The 21314-nt window shown below is 40.0% G+C and overlaps 1 protein-coding gene across 5 annotated transcripts in view; it reads right to left on the bottom strand.

Moving 5' to 3' along the window:
• Positions 1 to 21037, bottom strand: part of HECTD4 (HECT domain E3 ubiquitin protein ligase 4) — a 69961-nt gene extending 48924 nt beyond the window's left edge. For 4 of the 5 annotated variants that reach the window (XM_032198863.1, XM_032198865.1, XM_032198864.1 and 1 more), the window contains exons 1-8: positions 20787 to 21037; positions 10417 to 10934; positions 7727 to 7816; positions 7237 to 7367; positions 4819 to 4927; positions 4046 to 4184; positions 2985 to 3155; positions 1269 to 1461 (exon numbers count right to left, since the gene is read on the bottom strand). In XM_032198863.1, coding sequence (XP_032054754.1) covers positions 1269 to 1461; positions 2985 to 3155; positions 4046 to 4184; positions 4819 to 4927; positions 7237 to 7367; positions 7727 to 7816; positions 10417 to 10934; positions 20787 to 20978 — 1543 coding nt within the window. In that variant the 5' untranslated portion in view covers positions 20979 to 21037. Of the gene's footprint in view, positions 1 to 1268; positions 1462 to 2984; positions 3156 to 4045; positions 4185 to 4818; positions 4928 to 7236; positions 7368 to 7726; positions 7817 to 10416; positions 10935 to 16087; positions 16146 to 20786 lie in introns of those variants that run through there. The other variant, XM_032198867.1, reaches the window with a different exon arrangement.
• Positions 21038 to 21314: the final 277 nt, after the last annotated feature.

The following is a 21314-nucleotide window of genomic DNA, read 5'->3' as shown; positions in this document are numbered from 1 at the left end:
GCAAACAAGGAAGATTTATATTTGGAGTTCTAAATAAAAAAAATATGGAAATTCACATAAACTGTATTTTGCAGCATTCAGAAGATGAGTGTAGGGGTGGCCTCATAATCCCACACAACAGTGTCAATCCCCAGAAGGATACAAACAAATTCACAGGTTATTTAACTAAAGAGAACAACTTAAAAATTAATAAAGGTAACAACCCATTGTTTGCAAGACAGGAAAATTATGAGGCTAAAATACAAGTTTAAACAAAATTGTTTTTAAGACTTATGTGGTGATAAACATATTGAAAGCAGTTTTAGAACTTTTTCTAGAGTTTTTCTAAACATAAAGAGACAATTTAAGATACACTACGCATTTACTATTTTAAGTTCTCCTGCTCAACATGAAATGTATAGTCATAACGATCTAGCTCCTGCCACAGCTGATCCACACTTTTCAGAGCACTGACTAAAGAAGTGGCCAAGAATAACTGCTGATTCTTCTTCTGCACCGTGCTAGTTAACTAGCGAAATACAGTCTTGATATTATCTCTTCAAGCCAACTCTTTGCCAATTTCCCTCTAAGAATATATAATTTCCTGTAGAGGTATTTTCATTAAAATTAATTAACATTGTTTAAAATTAAAGAAAGTAAACTCATTTCGTTTCAGATATATGTGTGAATGAAAGAGGAAGAGAAGGAGCTAAGGAGAAACTGAATAAAATCTTAGAGCTCCAGATCATCCTGAAAGCTAGCACTGTTCATCCATGATTCCCTAACTAACTTGGGTAGCTTCAACAGGTCTGTAAAAGAACATCCAAACATTCTACAAATTTTAATTGAAAAAGCAAAGCTACCTCTAATTTATAACAGCCAACTTGCTTATGAAGAAAGTTTCATTTTCTAAATTGCAGTCCATTTATATACATCAATTCAAAGCTCAGTTGAAATGGCAACACAGAAGTGCAATTACCAATCTGATCAAGCGTGGCATAAATCTGTCCTATAACTGATAGGCCACCAAAAAGGAAGCTACGTATACAAGCATTTCCTCCAGTTCTTTGTTCTTAAACTTTTCCCACAGTCAGTGACTAATTTAGCAAAGGAACCTGTAATTCAAACATTAACCAAATACTGCATATGTATTTCTAATACTTATCATGGAAAGAAATGCACTTTGTTGTTTTTCTAACATGTCCTAAGAGATTAGTAATTACTAGAACAGATTATATGTTAAGAAACAAAATATGAAAAATTACTGAGCCAGTAAAATCTCTCCTGACCTGCTTGGTCCTCTTTCAAAGTATTGGAGATGGTAGAGCCAGTGAGAGCAGCCAGTGTTGCTGATGGGGAAGCTCTGTACCTAGACAGCCTACTGAGAAGCATCTCATTTATACTCTTCGCGGATTCACCCTCTTTTCTCATTAATATAATGCGTTCTTGTAGAGGATTTGCTATACATATGCCATTTTCTACCTATTAAATAGAGAAAAGAAAAAATACTTGTAGACATTGAAGTAGGAACGTAGACAATGTAGACGCTGAAGTGGGAACGGGCTAAAATTGCAACAGGGGTGTTTTAGGTTGGATATTAGGAAGAACTTCTTTACCAAGAGGGTTGTGAGGCATTGGAATGGGCTGCCCAGGGAAGTGGTGGAGTCACCATCCCTGGAGGTCTTTAAAAGACGTTTAGATGTTGAACTTAGAGATATGGTTTAGTGGAGGACTGGTTAGTGTTAGGTCAGAGGTTGGACTCAATGATCTTAAGGTCCCTTCCAACCTAGACAATTCTGTGATTCTGTGAAGTTTGTAGACCATTAACAATGAATAAGTGAACAACAAACCAGAACAATATTATATATTGGGTAGGAATACACACTGAAACCTTGGTGTCAAATTTATTAGGGGAAAAAATGTGTTATGAAAACTACACAGATGTATATTTATTTCATTGGTGACTTCATGATTCAGAAGAATATCTTCCACTTGTTCTGCTCTTGAAGACAGAACTACTTGCCATAGTTTTAAGTTTATTTATTGAACCTTAAAAATATTTAAAGTCTCTGTAAGCTTAATATTGTTTCACTGGCAAGTTTTTGTGAAGAGAGGCCTTAAATCATTTACCAGCCAAGAAGTGCTGATTTTCTTAAACCACATCTCTTAATGAAGAGACGACCTGATTCGTGGCATTAGATATTCTCCATAAACATTGTGCTCCCATAGCCTATCACTTTCAGCTCTATCACCCCACTATGTACAGCAGCTGTGCAACCATGACTGAGCACAAGTACAGATATTGCTCCCAAAGTACTCCATCATAGCTAAGGCCCCGTATAATTCTAATTTTCAATACTAGATGTTTGTGAATTACTCCAAGCTCTTCTGTTTAAATAAATCTTTAGATTGAGGTGCTTCATTGTCAAATTAAAATATACACAAATGTATGTACATGTATACATACACATACCTACATACGTATGAGCATATACATATGAGCTGTTGAGAGAAAAAAGTGTTCAAACTACTGATACATTTCTCCAGGCTTATTCTGCATTTGGTTTTACAGAAGAATCAGTGATTGCCATACAACGTAAAAACATTTCAGGTTGTAAAATGCAGAGTAGACAAAACAATTGTACTTTAACTCATGGGAACTGACTAGCTTTTAACACAATGAAGCAGATCCACAGTAAACAGCGCTTTAAATCTTAGTATACTGAGTTACTGTCTCAGCATAAAACTTAATTACTAATTATAATAAAGTATGTTTTACATTACAAGACAATTCATATTGTGAGTGTGATGGTCGTATGCCCTCTGAAGATAGAGCTGAACAATACACCTTCTGTTCTGTTATTTTGTAAACACATTACAAAGAGCTATTCAAATTACATATCAATATTCAGACCTGTTATGTTTATTTGAAAATACTGATATTTAATTAAGCAGTAGTCACGCTACCAACTTCAGGGTCGCAGAAGACAACTAAATTTGCTTACTATAAGTTCAAAAACGTCCATAAAGACTGAGTGGCCTTTTGGTGTTTTTTCATTGAGGCTTGCAGGAGACCAAATCCAGTAGAAGTATGTACCATCTGAAGAAAGATGCACGGTAGTCATAGTACTGCCAACTGGAAAGTGATTTACTGGCATTGGGATTATTTGACATACCTACAAGACAGAAAGAGCACCTTAATAGTTCTGATTTTGAAGTCTGTTCTTCTGAATATGAGCAGCATACTTAGATACATAAGATCAAATGAAGTTAGTCCACGAGAGGCTTTTTAATGGACATAACATTACATGAATTTGTTTTGAAGAGCTACTGTGCAACATTTGCCAAATTGATCTATTGCATACAAAACAGCTTGCACACCTAAACATCTGACATACCTAAAAATAAAAGGATTAGCTCTTCTCACCCAAATGACTGAAAGCATAGTCACAGTACCAAGAGGAAAACGCTCATACTAAAAATTTGTCTACTTTCTGCGACTTCTCTGAAGCATTACTTGAAGCTTTGGAAGAGGATGGGAATCCAAACAATTTCAGGAAGTACACTGGACATGAATATGCGTATCCATCCTTAAAACCATAACAGGGAAAAACAAAAAAGCAAACTACAAAGTAAAACACTATCAATTTTAAAAAGGATGACAGTTGTTTGTCTACAAAACACAATTACATCAGAAACAAAACCTGAATAACGGCTGTTCAGGAAGAATACGTTTTCAGTTGAAGTCAATTTTTGCTATTGTTTTATAACATGATCATACTATATTCTCTCTTACAATACTACCATAACATAATACAGCTAATGTCTATGTGCATACATGTATATGCATATACATACACACATGCATAAGGAAAGTAGTATCTTTAGTATAACTTAAAACTTCTACAAGGCAGTTTTTTAACTGGGGTTTATAAAAGGCAGTTTCACAAAGTAGAAAGGAGAAACTTCAAGCACAACACTACTTAAGAGTTAGAAGTGACTGTGATAACTTAAGAATGTTTTTGTACACTAACTCTGCAACGAACATACTAGCTGTTCCTTTTACCTGAAGGGTATGCTGATCCACAACCTGGAAAAGGGAGTGAGGCTTATTATCAAAAGAGACGGGCCGATGAAGAAGTTTGTTGTTGCCAAAAGCAACCCACCCAGTCTCCAGCTCCTCGTTACGGCAGTACACAAAACCACTGACAAAAAAAGCAGTACATTAAAACTCTTTATAACTCTGCAGGTTTGTTTGCTCATTCTTCTAAGAAGAATTCACAACCACATTCTTGAACTTGGACTGAACTTAAATTCAAGTCAATTTAGGTCAGCAATTTCTGTTGCAAAGGTTTTAAGCATAAGAAGCCTCATGACTTCTAAGCAATAAAGGAGGTACAGTTAGTCAAATCTGCACTAATAATTTATACAGTCAATTACATAATTAGAAAACACACTTACAAATCCAGCAATCTTACAGCTATACATAAAAACAGTCTACAGTATCTCTCTCTCAGCAAAAAAATAAAACGACTTAATCTACATTCAAAAATAAAGATTTGAAATCCCAGCTATTCTGCTACTATACTTCTTTGCAGAAGGCTAGACTACGTGGCCTCCAGAGGTCCCTTTCAACCTACATTGTTCTGTGATTCTAGAGAAAATACTCAAGATGACTTTCAGATAAGACCAAAACATTAAAATAACTCTTAATGAAAGCGTGTAATATACTCTAATCTTGTTACTCCTAACATCTGAGAAGGGTTTACTAAAATAACAATTTACTTTTTTCCAAGCAGATCTGCAGACTAGCAAATATTCAACTATGCTGTCACTTACCGCAAAGTACCATGTAATCCAGATCCCAATTTGCTTATTCCTCTGCCCACTGAATTAGTTGTATAAAGATAGAGCCCATCTGCTGCAAGACAGCGTCCTAAGTCTGCATCTGAATCAGGAAGAAAGAATAGAGCAGAGACCTTTGATGTAACACAAAACTAGAAATTCTCCATGGTCATTACACTTCTGCTGTAGCTACAAGAGCAACTGAAAACCAACAGATGCCCAAGACAGGTCAAAACTGACTAGTCAGAACCATTTTTTTTTTTTTAATATTGAATTTATTATTCAATGTTCTAAGAGATACCATAACCTAGTCAAAACTTACTCTTTTTACTGCAGCTTCTTTACCTTTCATTCAACATTTAAAGCGGTGTCTGGATTGCACACAATTTGCACAAACACTTTAAGGCTAATTTAAATTTCCAAGTGTTGCCAAATAAAAGGAATTGGGTACTAGTCACTCAACTTCCCTTCTGAGACAATAAATGACAGTAGTTCATTTGAATCATGGAAAAAAACAGTGCATCATCTATTTCTGAATAATTTTCTTTTCCTGTGTTGTACTCTCATTTCACTGTTAACAACCAGTCTTCTGGTATTACTGAAATATATAACATTTATATATTGATTTATATATAAACAAGATATATTTTTATGTGTATATATATGTATTTAACAGAAGCTTGGGCCATAAGTTTAAACTGGCTCTTCTGCACACTATTCAAAACCATAAGTACTGTAGGAACCAGACTAGCATACCCAACTATAAACAGGAACACAGGACCAAGCAACAGAACTCATGTCAAGTGGAAAATTCCTTTACCTAAATATAAAACAATTTAGGCATTTGCTATTAAAATGCTTTCAAAATGACACAAAGGAGCAGAAGATCATTCTCTTCTGGTTTTGCAACAGGTATTGTTCAGAACCCAGAACTAGAAGCAAGATTTATGACTACACAAGCTCAGGACAACCGCCGCTGCTCTAACATACTGTTTGCGTGGAAGAAGTAATCTAATCTTGAGCCTTGATCTAATTTCTCGTGCAACACCATGCTTCTTCTACAGCAGCCCCTTCCACCTCTGAACTTTGCTAAATTGAAACAAAACGTATTTCTACCACAGCTCTGTCACTTACAGAGTAGCAATTATTAACAATCGAGAACAGACAGACAGGACAAAGCCTTGTAACAGGGCTGTCAATAAACCATTTCAGCCAACCTACTTAAGTTCACATAATCCGAACAGTCATCTAGGGGAAGAAAAAAATATCTAGTCACTCTTGCAGCAAGAGAACTTCAAGATATGGATGCCTTCATTGAATTTGCAGATAGCCTAAAATGACTGCTCAGATTTGTAATTTCCTACAGCTTGCATTAAACTTAATGAGATGTCATCAAAGCTTGACCTAATATTTCAAAAGCTTCATGAAGTCTCTTATTTATTGCAAAAATAGTAAGCAGGCAAAGCAGAAAAACTGAGAATTAATTCAGGGAAAGAAATGCAAAGGAAAACATTAAAAATAACAATACAAGATCAATTCAACAGAAACAAAGGGGAACAGGGAAAGGGGGGAAAGAACAATGATCCTGTACTTCTAAAAATAAACATGCTTCGCCAGCGATAGCTATTGGATAGAGTGATACTGCACAGGACAAATAAATTACACGTCCTGAAAGACTAATGAGTGGATAATATCCATAAATCAGTTTGACCTCTCTGCAGAATTCCCACTGAAGTCAGAGAGGGTCACCACAGCTACAGCTTTTGAAGCTTTGCTCCAACCTGACTACCGGACGATTCAAAAGGGGAGCTGATCTTCAGCAATGAAAAAGTAACACTTCTCTGAACCCTAAGAGCTTGTATTTGAAAAACATTATAAGCTACACTAACGTAACTAATGTTGGTGCATCAGACTTAGGATTTACCCTCTTCATTTTAATATAAAACTATAAAAAGGATACTTTTTTCTCTCTGAAAAAATCAATAGTAAATCAATTTACAAAAAGTTATTTACATATCTAGCTAGATTAGCTTAATAAGAATGGGTTTGACAGGCCAAGCAAAGTACACCACTTAGTATGCCTGAAACGTTAGGTCCATGTTTTTGAAACTTCAGTGTTGTCATAGTCTGTATATTCAAAAAAGTGCCCAAGCCACTGCTGCTCTCCCCCTCTCATTAAATCTCAGGCTTCAGGACACTCTTGTGATGTCCAGTTCTCACCCCCAAGGGCCTTTTTAAGCCCTTCAGCTTTCAGTTATTTGACACATACTGTAGTTGCTTTAACGTGACTTCCAGCAGAAAAGGAGAACTCCTTTTCAATTCTAAAGCCTTACATTATTATTTTTTTTAAATTATCAACACAAAGTATTTTTGTCCTCCTCTGCTGATACTGACAAACACGAAATAATTTACCTTTATTTTCACCGCTGGAACTAGTGTTAGCATCCGGTGCAGGTAACATGTCTTCGAAGCCCCAAGACACTATATGCTTTCCTCCAAGCAAACAAGAGGGTGATCCAGGTCCCCCCTCCAAAAGCAACAACCTTAAAGCACAAAAAATAAGTTGCACAGAGAACAGTGACAGCAAAAATTACCCACATCAAAAGTTAAGATTATTTAAAAAAAAAAAAACAACTTTTTTTTTAAGACGTAATTTTTCCTCTGTCAGAGTTCATAAGATGCTTAAAAGAATCATCAATATTTCATTAGAAAAATAGTGGATCCTTTTAGATTTTACTTCCTAATGTTTTCCTTCTGCAACTGAGTAAACTTCAATCTTTCCTAGAGCTTTCAAAAACCCTAAAGCCTTTTAATCACTTTTAAAGACATTAATCCGTAAATGCATTTACACATTTTCAGAGCTGGTGCAAAAGTGCTACAATTAGAAAAAGTCACTACCAACCTGTATAATACATCAGCCACAGGCAAGGATCCTAGATCAGTCTGTTTCTGTAATAGATGCACTGTATGAACAAAGGTTTTCAGCGACCCTCTAAAAGGATAAGAAAAACATGAATAAAAGATGTCGATTGAAACAAGACCGAATGCACACAGACAACAGCATCTATGCAGAATATAATATCCAGCATCATAAAGAGAGAATATCCGAGATATTTCATCAAGATTCTTTTCTAATTTGCATTTCTTTTCTGGATGACTTTCATCCTTTTGTGGAGGAAGTGAAAAGAGGAAGAGAGGGTAACATAAAGGCAGCATGCTGGCAAACCGCCCCTCTGAGTCACCCTGGCTTTTTGGAAGAGGATGAAGCCCCATGCAGGTAGGGAGAGCAGCAGCTGTGTCATAAACAACTTGTGCAGTAAAAGCAACCTAGGCGCATGATAGAAGGCCTCAGGTTTGCATCTACTACAGCTACTTTCAATATTTCTTGTAGCTGATTAACCGCTTTCAGATCTTCTGACCTAATCTGCGGGTCTTCCTTGGGGCTGAGCCAGAAATATTAATAAGAGCTGCTGCAGACACACTCAGAGATGGCTTTCTTGAATAAAACAGAAAATACCAAACTAATCAGTTTATTATTGAGAGTCCGATTACTTTGCTTCCAAACATGAAGTTGGAAGCTTTTCCCCTTCTGAAAAGATAGATTTAAATGTATACAAGGACTAGATACTTGAGAAAACAAACCTAAACCGAACTAGAAGTCATTTCTGATCCTGCTGCTTAAAAACGCGCTGCTTTAAAGTTTTACTGTGGTATTTACAAACAGAGTTTGTAACTCTAACTGTAGTGTTTGCTCATTCATAACATTAATTTTTTTCTGGGGGAGGGGGGAGAACTTATGGAATCTGTATGTTAACATAGAGGAAAACACTGCGTTTCTGTAGAAATAAAGAGATACAGAGGGGGTTAAAAATATGTTCTACAGTTTCTAATTGAAAGATCAACATTAGGAAGAAGTTACATTTTCTGAAAGAAGTGGTTGGCTGTATTTCTAGGCACAATAGCCTAGCTAAATACAAGGTTCTCGACTGCACCTTGGATATAAGAGTTGGTTATGAATTGATTTCTCCAGAAGCACGACTGATGAATTGAAGAGATCCCTACCAAGCACTCTGCTGAGCTCAGCCTTTTGCCTTCTGCCACACATGGTCAGCCTTGGCTCTTTAACGGCCATTGTCTCCTCCTGCACCTCCAAAAATGTGTTTTCCCCACTTTCATCTTCAGCCTAATGCTTTCACTGATAAAACTCAGCTTGAAGAAAATGACACTGCATACTTCAAAGCACCTTATTCATTATTTAAATCAATATTCATCCTGTTTTATTTTTAGTAATATGGAGCACCCAAAATTGCAACTAGGAATCTCAATAATCATCTCATTTTGAAGGCTTATCCTTTACAAAAAGTACCCAACACACAACGTTCACATTTAAAGGAAAAATGCAGGGCTTTCACAGGTAACAAAGCATGTTAGGATGTTACAACTCTAAGCAATACAGGGCAGATTTGCAAAGAAATACAAGATCATCTTTCATTTAAAAGCTGCATCTGAAATGTAGGTCTTCTACAGAGTCACCCAGAACACAACAGGCCATAGCTTCTGAAAACACACGTCTAGGAGAAGAAAAAAAAAAGATCCTGTTTTACCAAATCCAAACTCAACTTATTTATCTGAGCTACATTCAAGTGCTTCGCTTTTCAGATAAGGTAGCTGCCAGTGCTGAAGTGTTTGCCACATGCAGTAGATTTCTTTGACTTTGCTAGAACAAGTACAATAGAAATTGTTTTTCATTGGAAGAAATGCTTTCTAAAGTAAATTGTGACAACTCCTGAGAACTTCAACATCTTAAAGCAGAGTTAAACTTGACAGAGAAGGATGCCATCTAAGAAATATTAAACATTAAGGCCAAGACCTGCAAAAGGCAACTCGTGACTGCAGACCCACCTTCACATGGCTGAATTTTGTGGTCCTATCTGCTTCCCAAAGCCCCATCGCCTAAAACCAGAAGGATCTAGAAGGATGTCAATAATGTCAATAAACCGTTTCGGTCAACCTATATTAAAGGCTGTAATGGCCATTTTGTCCTAGATTGCCTGATGCTGTGCTAAACCCATACAGGACACAGGACAGTTCAACCTACATTAGCTGAACTCACTGGCAACCAAATAAGAAATGCCTCCGTATGTTGAAGAGGGCAACAGTGAAATCTGAAATGAATTGTCCTGCATCTTGGCAGCGATGCTTTCTACTTCTTCATGTGAAGAAAGATGCATTAAGCTACAGGACTAATGGGCAGTGCAAAGGGAAAAGTGAGACAACTTCCCTCCATGATAAAAAAACATTTGGAACCATTCCTAGAAGAGATCGTTGAAGTAGAAGCAGCAATATGCACAAGAGACATTTCTAACCTAGATCCTTCTGTTTTTGCATATGCTAAAAACACACAAAAATAAATGCTTAGTTTACCAGTTTTACCCTTTCCAAACGAGTATTTAAATATTAGAGAGAAAAACACTAACATAAACCAAAAATGAACGTCAACAGTGCAGTCACATCATTTTTGATTCCCACCTTGAAATACAAACACTTCCTATCCACATCAACCACGACTACATCTCAATCCAGTTTCCTTACCTTGCACAAGCCAAGGCAACTAGGGCAGCAGCAGCATTTTCTTTTTGCTTATACGGAATCTGATGGCCCGAAGCAGACGTTTCTTCCAGCCAGGAGCACAGCAGAGACTCTATCCCATTGAGACAGTCAGCTGGTTCCTTAGTCAAGCTCAAAGGCTGGCAGTCTCGAAGGCAATTCAATAGCACCTCAGCGGTTATGTTACAGAGGGAAGGGTCTGTTCTACTTTGAGACTGAATGAGGGGAAAGACCAGGAGAAGCCCCATTCGGGAAGTGAAGGGCGCCTGCTCGGGCTGCTGTAACAAGCCTTGACGCTTGAGCAAGGCCAGTGCTTCTTCGTCCCCCGAGCTCTCCCGGTCGTGCTGCTCCTCCAAGGCCAGCTGGCGCTGGGCGTTCCAGAGTCCGCGCAGGGCGTTCAGCCGGTACTCCAGCAGGCGAGCGTAAGCATTGCTCTGGTTCCCACACACCGAGCGCAACCGCTCAGCCAGCTCGGTCGGGTTCTTGGTCTCAAACGTCAGGATCTGGAAGGAGGGAAAACATTGGAATTTAGGCAGGTTCTCTAAGGAAAAACAAACAAAAAAAAAATTAACGTGCCTTTAGTATATCTAGACAAGCTGTCCGCTACAAGAGACTGTGGGATTTTAATGTATTTATTTAAAATTTAAGAAATCTGGGCAATAATAAAAGTTAAATACATAAATAATAAATATATAAATAATAAATATAAATAAAATAATAAATATCAATAAGAAGAACTGGTGAATGGTGGGCAGTCTGTTACTGTTGAGTCAGCACTGCAACAGAAGCCTGGGATTGAGGTTTTTAAACTTTCAAACATGGTGCTGAAACAACAACAATACAGCTTTTAAAAAGAAAAACACATTAAATATCTTAAAATCTCCACTGAGACAAGGTTTTGAGACGATTTTGCGAGGAAATTCAAGGACTGAGCGGTGGTGGTAAGTTTAGAACCCCTCTATGAAAAATAGTAGGTGAAGGTATTTTGTAATAGGAATCTGTATGTTCTAGTTCTAGAGCTTTTCAAACCAAAACACCATCTGTTCTGTAAAACAAATTAACAGTCTAGTTACATGCTCTCCCTACCCTGTTTTTTCCCTCCCCAATCAGATCATATTGCACTCAGCTATCTTCTTCAAAATATTTCCAGTTGCTGCCATAGTTTAAAAACCCGAAAGCCTCACCATCATTTCAGACAGAAAAAAAGAGGTCTTTTTGGCACTTCTAAGCAAGATTGGATACAAAGCTGCAACAGAAAATAAGCAAACGGTGACAAAACCATATTTATGGGTTAGTATCCAGCCTGGTACTTGAGGAACTCACAATTTCGGGTATTTACAGACAAATTCTCCTTACAGAATACAACAGTTGAGGTCAGCAAAGTCACTTTAGCTCTGGCAACCTCAAGGAAAGCAACGAGCTCCCCATTTCCTGATACTTTGGATCCAGCATCCAAAGGGCTCCTGCCTGCATGCCTCGCTGCCCTCAGCCACCCCAAACACACTTCTCAGCCCCCCTGCACGCTCTGAGCCTTTCCTTCCCTCCTGCTTTTTACACATTAAGGGAAGAAAAACGTGATAGCTGAAGAAATGCAATGGGTAACTTCATGTAGTTTTTATCATTATAGGCAGCAGTCATACAGAATATGAAATAGATGTTTGCCTAATTGTAGAATTTGGAACAGCTTGATAAAATGCTTCAGGACAAATCACATCTGCCATTTCTACAAACACCCTTGCTAAAGTCAATTAAACAGCTTTTCAGTGCAGCCCAAACACTTTCCATTGGAGTCATGAGAAGTTCACTTTAAAGTGCAATTCACATCATAATTACATTTGAATAGACATTAGGATTGAGCTTCTGAAAACTCCAGAATCGTTTTATTAATTTCTTCAAAGAGATTAAGAATACTAATCCCTAAATGATATATGTTTTAAATAACTGCCTCCTGTTAATATCTATGTTCTATTGTCTCAAAAATAAGCTTAATTGTTTTCTATTATAGATGCAATTGCATTCTAAAATGGTTTAAACCATTTTGGTTTAAACCATTTTAGAATGGGCCCTCAGCTAAGCAATAACAAGCTGCGGCAGAGAAGGGAAGAACCAATATTTTCAACTTGAGTGAAATGCTGAAGGAAAGAAGTTTATGGTCCTTAGCTGACCTTAGGTGGGCACAACTCTTTTTTCTTTTTTCTTTTAAGTCCCTCTATATCACTGCATTAATTCATGAACTTCGTGCAACCCCGTTTGGACTTTGAGCCAAATCTGTGCCTAGCATGTAATAATAAACAGAGGGTTTAAATATTCAAACACTCAGACATGCTAGAATTGACTTATTTCAGCCAAATTGCAAAGTCAACCAAAGAGAGAGTTCCAGCTGGAACTCAGAAACGTTTTTCAGTTTCCTCTAAGTTACTAATGTTACGTTTTGATAGGTTCTCTTCAATAAAACTGTAACCAAACTGTTAGGAAAGTTATGCATTTGGGATATTAACCCTGAAATTTTGTCACTTCCTTGTGTCCAGCTGAAGGCACACTTATGAGAAGTGGTCATCCTGGGTTCCACTCTTATTTCTTATGTCCCACAGTTTAGCAGAGTCTTCATTGTATTGACTAGAGGTAAATCCTCAGAGACATCCCCAAAAAGAGCTTCAAGACTAAAATTTTCACAGTGACTGGCTCCGACCAGCAATTTGGGAACTTTCAGGGTTCAGAGGTACGCACCAGGGAACCATCCCACTTCTCTCTGGGTATCAGAACACCCCTCTTCCTGACCTGACACTGACAGATGAAAAAAGGAAGTAGTATAAATTATTTTAGAACAGATTTTCTTGAATTCATTCAGAGAGGTCTCTCCCTTCCTTTACCCAGCTGATTCACTGCAGCTCTCCCTAGCACGTGGCTCCCAGAGGCTGCCATTCTAAATACTTCTAGCCCCAGGCCACACCACTAAAGAGGGTTTCTTCCGGCTATGAAACCTGGCGTACTCTGCCAAACCTCCCTTTTACGCACCGCCCGGCAAAATTAATCCTTCTCCCCCAAATTAGTTTATTCTTTTCCTATCCAGAGATGATCTGAACATTCTCATTGTTAAAAGAGGCAGAGATCCATTTCCCTGTGGATGCACACGGCTGTTACCCAAGCTGTCCTCCCCGACACTCCACCGAACAGCGATTACTCATCCAACAAGGGGTAAAATCCCCTCCCCTGCCCTCTTGGGTGCCTCAGTGCTTACACCTGAGTTCAGGCTCTGATTTTGGACTGATTTCCAGCATCCTTTTATGAGGGCTGTTTGGGCACCTTGGCTCTGAATTTACCTTTGTGACACTTGGGGAGATCTCAGAAGCAACCAGAACCAAACACCAGCACAGCACAAGCAGTCACCTGAAGCAGTAAATCAGTCACCTCGCAGCACCGCTCGTTTCTGAGTAACCAGGCATAAACCGAATCTAAAAGCTTGTAAAGGAGGGAGCAAATTGCTTCATTTTGCCATAAAACAAGTTACCCAAGTACCTACATCTCAAAAGGCAGCCTCTAACAGAAATAGCAGCTCAGCAGTAACACCATCGCACTGGCATAAAAAAAAAAGGAAAAAATCATACATATGTGCAAAGGAAGAACACTAAATAAAATGTGAACAGACAGATTATATTCAGAATTAGCAAATGAGGGAAGAAAACTCAGAAGATAAATAGCCAAGCTACAAAAATAATGCACGTTATCATGCTAAGGAAAGGAGAACCCAAAAAAGCAAAGATGCTGTTTAGCAGTTAGTACACCATAGTCATTTAAGAAAGACAAAGAGAATTGGGGAAAATAAATTTAAAATCTGTCTACCTTAAGTACATTGGTAGAGTTAAAATAGTTCAATTTCTGCTTTTAGAGAAGACAAATTCACATTTTCCATAGGAACAATCAATAATATTAAGCAAACAAAAGAAACTGCACTATAATAGAAATGGAAAGTTTTATAGAATAGCTTCTGGTGAACAAAAAATAAACCACCACACTCAAAACGTCAATTACTTCACAAACATTCAATAACCAAGGCACTAGAATTAGGGGAGGAAATAAAACATCATTTCTCAAGAGGATCTTTGTCTAAATCTGATTTTGTAAGTAGGGTAAACATCACATTGATTATTTTTGCAAATAAGAATTCTATTCTTCAGTCACTTTGAAAACACAGTGACTACCCCGTGACTGTAATCATCACATTTTCCAACTTTAAGCCTACTTTATTCAGAAAATTACCTTTGAAAAGTTTTGATTTTCCAAGGCTCAGGCTTAATAGCCTGAAGTCACATGTAATTAAACACTGTGTTAATAAAAACTTGCTTGTCACTACTTTTACAGTATCTTGTCCTTATATATTATTTCTTTATTCAATATTTAAAATCACTTTTAATAAATATTTTAACATGAAAACAAATGATCAAAGAGTTCATTGACACCTTCAACATCGAGAGGCACAAGATCAATCTAATTCTGGATGACCAGCTATCAGGTGGCTGTCATCCGTCCTGCTGTACCCAATTTTTGTCCCATATCACCCAGAAAAAGACTTTAATCAGACTTCTTCCCATTAAACATTTTTTTGTCGGTGCTGTTCCAGAACACAGTCAGCAGCACTCACAACCGTTAGGGTGAAGAGCTTCTCTACCAACAGCAAGCACGGGACATGCTACAATTAAGACACGCTAATCTACATGAAGAGCTTTAGCCTGAGGTTTTATGACCACATTAAGTAAATTTAGAAGTGAGCTGCCACTAAAATACTGCTTTTTCCTCTAGCTACGATTTCTGTCCCCTCATGCTGGCAGTAGCACTGTGCCTTCACAACCAGCCCCCCCTCCCCTACTGTTTTTGTTTTGTTTGATTATTTTATTTTACCTTTTTAAGCTAGATTTTTTGGCTTAGCCCGGTTACCAGGTGTGGAGCAGGAGGCAGAATGGAAAGAAGTAGAATGGAAATGGAAGAAGAAAATGCCTGGCCAATGACAGATGTGAACATGGACTTTTTTAAAAAAAATTAGTCTCATGCTGAATAAGCTGCTTCCATTTGGTGTTAATTCTCTTACATACGGAATTGATGCACAATGAGGCTGCTCACAAAGGTGTACTTTCTCCTCAAGTTATAAGAGCTTTCACTTGCAATACATCTCTAAACCAGCATTTAATTCTTCCTCTATGTAATTAAATTGGCTGGACTTTGCACATAAAGAGAGCAACACTCTGAAAATGGTGGTACATTTACCAGTATCATTTACATCCATAATACCCCCTGAGCATTAAACATGCATTATCCCAGTCTCACAAAAAGGGGAACAAACCATAGAGAAAGGCGGAAACAACCCCAAAATCGAAAGGTATCTTTAACAGAGGCATAATAAGAGTTAAGTGCAATGCTTCCAGCACCATGCTACAGCAATAAGGTCACTTCTTGTGCACCACAGCATTAACATACAGGGAGCACCGCTTGCTTACTTGGTTCTTTTGACCCTAGAAATAAAATCATAGAGGGAAGACTGAATTCCAAGATTTATAGAATGTTCTATACAAGAAATACCAGAATCAACAGTTTTAAGATAGCCTGGAAATTGAAATACACATCAAAATGTGAACTGCTTCCATAAACAACATTGTATACATACTTTTAGTCCTCCACTTTCTGTTGTTCTGCGGGGTAACAGCATTTCTGCTCACAGCAGTTTCTGGAGACACACAGTGGGAAGCTGTCTTACCGGAAAATACCGCCTTGATTTCTTTTAAATCATTTTTCTCAAGCCTCTATAGGGCTTGTTTGTTATGACTGTGGCTTTATATTTGTATCTGTGCAAACACTTTCCTCCAGATGTTTTATATATTGAAATTTTGTTGTTTCTTAGGAGCCGCTACATACTTCCATAATGCAGTTAGTGTTGCAATTGAGAACTCCAATGTCACAAAGATGCATTGTCCATTTAAAATCAGAAGTTTCAAGACCATTCCAAGACCATTTTTTTTTTTTTTTTTTTCTGCTCCACGGAGTTTTAACCGTATCACCTTGCTCAAGGCCTCTATCGATTCATAGGCCTGGATATAGCAGCACAGCTTTTTAACAACTCAGCTAAAAGCATGTACTATTCTCCCTTGCGAAAGCATTAGAAACCTAATTGCTTGCTCTGGAATAAGCACTAAAAACCCGTACCTTTTTACTGCACACACAATATTGTGCCAGACCATCTTTTTGTACCCGTACAAATTCATTAAACAACCTTGATATCTGAGACGAATTACAGTATTTGAGGGATTTGAAGGGGATGCCAAAGGCAGGAGCAGGAACGTGACCAGCCCGACAGACACGCCTGGATCAGCGGCTCCCCAGCGAGAGGCCGTAACCCCAAGAAGGGTCACCCACCTTGTAAAAAGCCAACTGTTCATGCTGGCATTAGAGATTTTTAGCTTGACAGAAGCGAAGCTCGGAGATGGAAGTAGGGTCACAACCAGAAAGGTTTGGGAAGCACTGACCTAGATAATTACCCTCTCCTTCAGCAGTCATGGAAAAGCAGCAAAATGTTTCTGCTAGTCCACGAGGGAAGCGGGTGAAAGTTTCAAGTGTGGCAGACACCTCTAAGGCGAAATCATTTTGACCAAAAACATGAGTTGTCACAGGACATTCTGCTCAAATAACGCTGGACTTCTTGCTACATGGCGAGCCCAGACCTTACTGGGCAGAAGAAAACCACCACCTTTGTTTTTCCACACCTACATTTAATTAAAAATATCTATCAGTAGCGCAGAGAGACAACCGCCCAGTGGCATCTCATATTCTGCCCTACAATAAGGAGTTTGACACGAATCAAAATATTAAATGAGGACAGACATACAGGACCCAGACAGCTACTGGTGCTAGAAATATAGCCCCTACTTCATGTTAAAGCAAACAAAGGAAAAGCAAATATCCAAATGACCATAATTTCTGTTAGGCTGTTATGTAAAACAGAAAGCTTACAAGTTCCAGGACTGGAGCGGCACATAAGGTTGTTCTACTTTATACTGTGCCTAGGTATTGAAGATTTGTCTTTTCCTCACCTACTACCTTGAGGAAAAATATAACTGAACATATTGCTAATTAAGCTGAAAAACTGTTGACGCTGCACTTTTAAAACTAATGAAATACTGGAGACGAATGGAAGAGCAGAAACAAGTCCTCCTTAAACTGCAGGATGACAGCAGCAATGTATGGCAGCCAAATGAAACCGTCTAGAAACAAGTTTATCACCTGGAGGCTATGTAACAGCCTCTAAGAACAGCCACTGTTCAGTAATGTCCTTCTTATTACATTACCAAGCGTTAGCAGTCATACAATTAACAATTTATATTGCTGGCATTCTTGTAAGACTTAGAACAGTGACTCTCACACAACGGCAGATTAAAGTATGTGTTTTAAGGGACTGCTGCCTTCAGACATACCTCCTGGCCCTGTCCCAAGGGTTACTGGCTCTGCGAAAGACATTTGACTGGGAGGATTCTGGAAGCGGTGCAGATTCCCTCGTGGCACATGAAAGAACGGCTCACCTTCCATTAAGCTGCCCCTCCTGCGCAGGCATCGACATCTGAGGCAGAGACTGGGCAAAATGTCATGGCAACATCTTCAGCTGCTAGCCACATACAGCTGTCTCCAAGAAGCAGAAGACCTTATGCACTTTGAAAGCCATTCCTCTGTACGAAAGGCTTGTATAATTGCTAACTAATCTAGGTCTCTTCCTAGCAAGAGGGCCTGCTTGGGAAACCCTTACCAGAAGGGCTTTCTAACGTTACAAAAATCTATCAATATTAAAAACAAATCCATCAACATTTAATTTTTTTTTTTTTAAAGAACCCTTTCTCCTTTTGGTAATACTTCTTCGGAAATCTGCTGATAGTTGGTCTGAAAAGTTGGTATACATCATTTATAGCACATAAAAATCAAAAATAAAAAAACAAATGACACTAAGAATTAAAAGGTACCCCTAGAACAAATTACTTTCACATGAAAGAATGCTAACACTGCTGGAAACTACTATTAATGGGAAAATTTTACATATGTGTGTGCACATATATACATATATAAATACATACACATGCTGAGCTAAATAGATATTAGAAAAATCATTTGGGAGTTGAAAGGGGTCTAAATTTTCATAAACCCTTTTTGGTATAATGCCAGTACTGTAACATGTTTTCCCTGCTTTTCATTTTATAAGTAGACAAAACCTTTGAACAGAAGGACAAAGGAAGCACGTGCAAGTACACTGACATTACTCACCAACATGCTTGTTAAAGGGATATTTAAGCAAAACAGACCAGAATGATACTTTTTGTTTTGCTTTGAAAGTATCAATTTAAATGTAAACCATTTTTAATTAACCACTTCATACAGAAGAGTCAATCAGGGTTCTCACTGCCACTGACAAAGCACAAGAAGTGTATCAAAGAAGTTTACTGATCAAAGCAGCAGCTGCAGCATCTCCTACCCTTGTCCAATAACACATCCCAAGAGATTTCCATTTGGATTATTTTCAATTATATTTATTACACTGCAACTATGAGTGGAAACAGTGCAAATGACCTGTTCATTGTATCAGTCGATAGTGTGACCACACTTCAATGAGATGCGTGCACCTATTTTCACAAAATGGCTCCTCAAAGCCATTCCAGTTTACCAAGGTAACCCTTCATCTAAAAGATGCACACACAGAAAGAAAAGTTACAAGCAAATTAACTTATATTACTTGAAATTTCAAGTCTTTTTTAAAACACCCCCCCACCAGCATCAAAAACTACAAACCACTTTACTAACAAGCCTTGAAAAATAAGTCACTTGTAGCCATCTATTCTTTCAGTGAGAAAAAACGCTTCAATATTTTTAAGACCATAGATCAAAATGAGAACTGTTGCAAAAAGTGATGCTTATTTGTTTAAAGTTTCACACTGCAAGCATGCATAACAGGAAAAAAAAAATGGCACAGAAAGGATTATGTCAATCAGTGACTGGACTGCTGAAACACTCATCATGGAAGTGTCCAAGGCCGAGGCTCAGACCCTTCCCTGCCCTAACAAAAGATTCTTCAGTGCTCCAGTGTTGGTCAAGTTTCATGCTGGAACATATTCCTGGACTGTAAGATCTTAAAAGCTAGGGTGCTTTTGTTTGTTTGTTTTTAAAGGGTATCCTCCTTTATCACCATCCAGCCCTAACAATGCTGTTTTCCTCACACATTGATCAGGCTTGAAGCTGCAATGGAATGGAATCGAAACACGTTCTTGGACAGGAGCTGCGCTGAATGCCAGAGGGGACTGATCACAAGGGAAAACCGTGTCCCGTTTGTGCACAGGGATGTCATCCACCTTAAAATCCCGGCCTGTCCCGCTCATGTGACGCTCGCCAACATCCATTTCGGGGGAGCAGCCACACCAAGCAGAACAGAAAACGCGCTCTCGGCATGAAATCTCTCCCCTTGGATAAGGCAGCTGGAAGTTCTCATGAACGTCAGGAGCTGAACAAGGCGGCTGTCAGAGCTGCCAGCCCCTGCACCTGGCCTGGTGTGGGGTTTTCTCTCCGTGACACCCCCGTGTTGATGGCCAAAGCCTCGTGAAGGGTTTTGAGGCCTAAATGCTCACGACTGAGCAGAGGCCAGGGATAAAGCTGCTGCGGAGCCATCCATCCCCTGGCTCCAGCACGCAGCTCCGCTGACAAAGACCCTGTGTCATTGCAAGCCACCCTGCCGGAGAGGAGGGCGGGGTGAAAGCAGAGAAGGGAGGCACACAGCAGAAAAAAGAAAAAAAAAAAAAAATGCTGCCTGCAAAATAGAGCCAACCTACAAGCCGTGACATTCAGCCCTTTGCTGTCTCCTCGTCGGATAAAGCGGCCGTATAACCCGCTGCCAGCGGTTCTAAGAAAGCAAAAAGCTGGAAGGAAAAATCCCAGCCCAGCCGCCCTGCTGGGTCTTTGGGGGCGATCCCTGTCAGCCTGACCCCCTGACATCCCCAGTATCAGCTGTAAAACCGGCTGATCCTCAGCCGCCTCGCAGCAAAAAGGCACAGAGCTGTAAACAACGGAGCCGAAGGCCGCCTCAGAAAGCCACGAAAGCTCCCATCTCCCAGCCGGGCGCTGCCTCACCCTCCATCTTCACCAGCTCCTCTCCACCACCCTGCCCAGGTCACCATCACCGAGAGGAACAACAAAAAAATAAAATAAATAAAACTCTGCCCTGATGCCAGGCAGCTCCAGAGCCCTCCCTGGGCTCTCCCACCCCCTCATCCTCCTCCTCCTCTTCCTCACCGCTCCCTCCCGTTATTCCTCAGCGTCCCCCCCCCACCACCACCCCTCACCTCCAGCTCGGTGTCGCCGGGCTCGGCCACCCCGATGATCTCGCTGGGCAGCTCGGCCAGGTCGGTGACGCGGATCAGCCCGTCGTGCAGGAAGATGGTCTCCTCCTTCACCGACAGCCACTGTGCCGAGTCGCTGGCCGCCGCCGCCGCTGCTGCCGCCGCCGCCGCTGAGGCGGCCGCCGGGGACCCCATGGCGCGGCCGGCTCGGGGAGCGGGGGGGCTCGGCAGGGCTGAGGCGAGGCGGCTGCCGCTACCCCCCCATGGCGGGGGCAGGGCGGGGGCAGCGGGACGCCCAGCGGGCGGCCGGAGAGCGGCGAGCAGCGGCGGAGGCGGCGGGGGAGGCAGCAGCGAAGCGCGGCGAGGCGCCGCCAGCGGGCCGGGGGGGGAGTCCGGGAGCCGCTGAGGAGCCGCTGAGGAGCCGCCCGCCGAGCGCCGCGTCCCGCTCCCTCCTCACAGACACAGGTGACAGCGCGACGCCATGTTGGGGGCTGAGGCGGGCCCGGCATGCACCGCGCGGGGAACAATACA

This window comes from Aythya fuligula, chromosome 17 (assembly GCF_009819795.1).
Source record: "Aythya fuligula isolate bAytFul2 chromosome 17, bAytFul2.pri, whole genome shotgun sequence".
Taxonomy (NCBI): Eukaryota; Metazoa; Chordata; class Aves; order Anseriformes; family Anatidae; genus Aythya; species Aythya fuligula.
The sequence above is the reverse complement of the archived record's forward strand: the minus strand, read 5'-3'. Positions and strand labels throughout refer to the sequence as shown.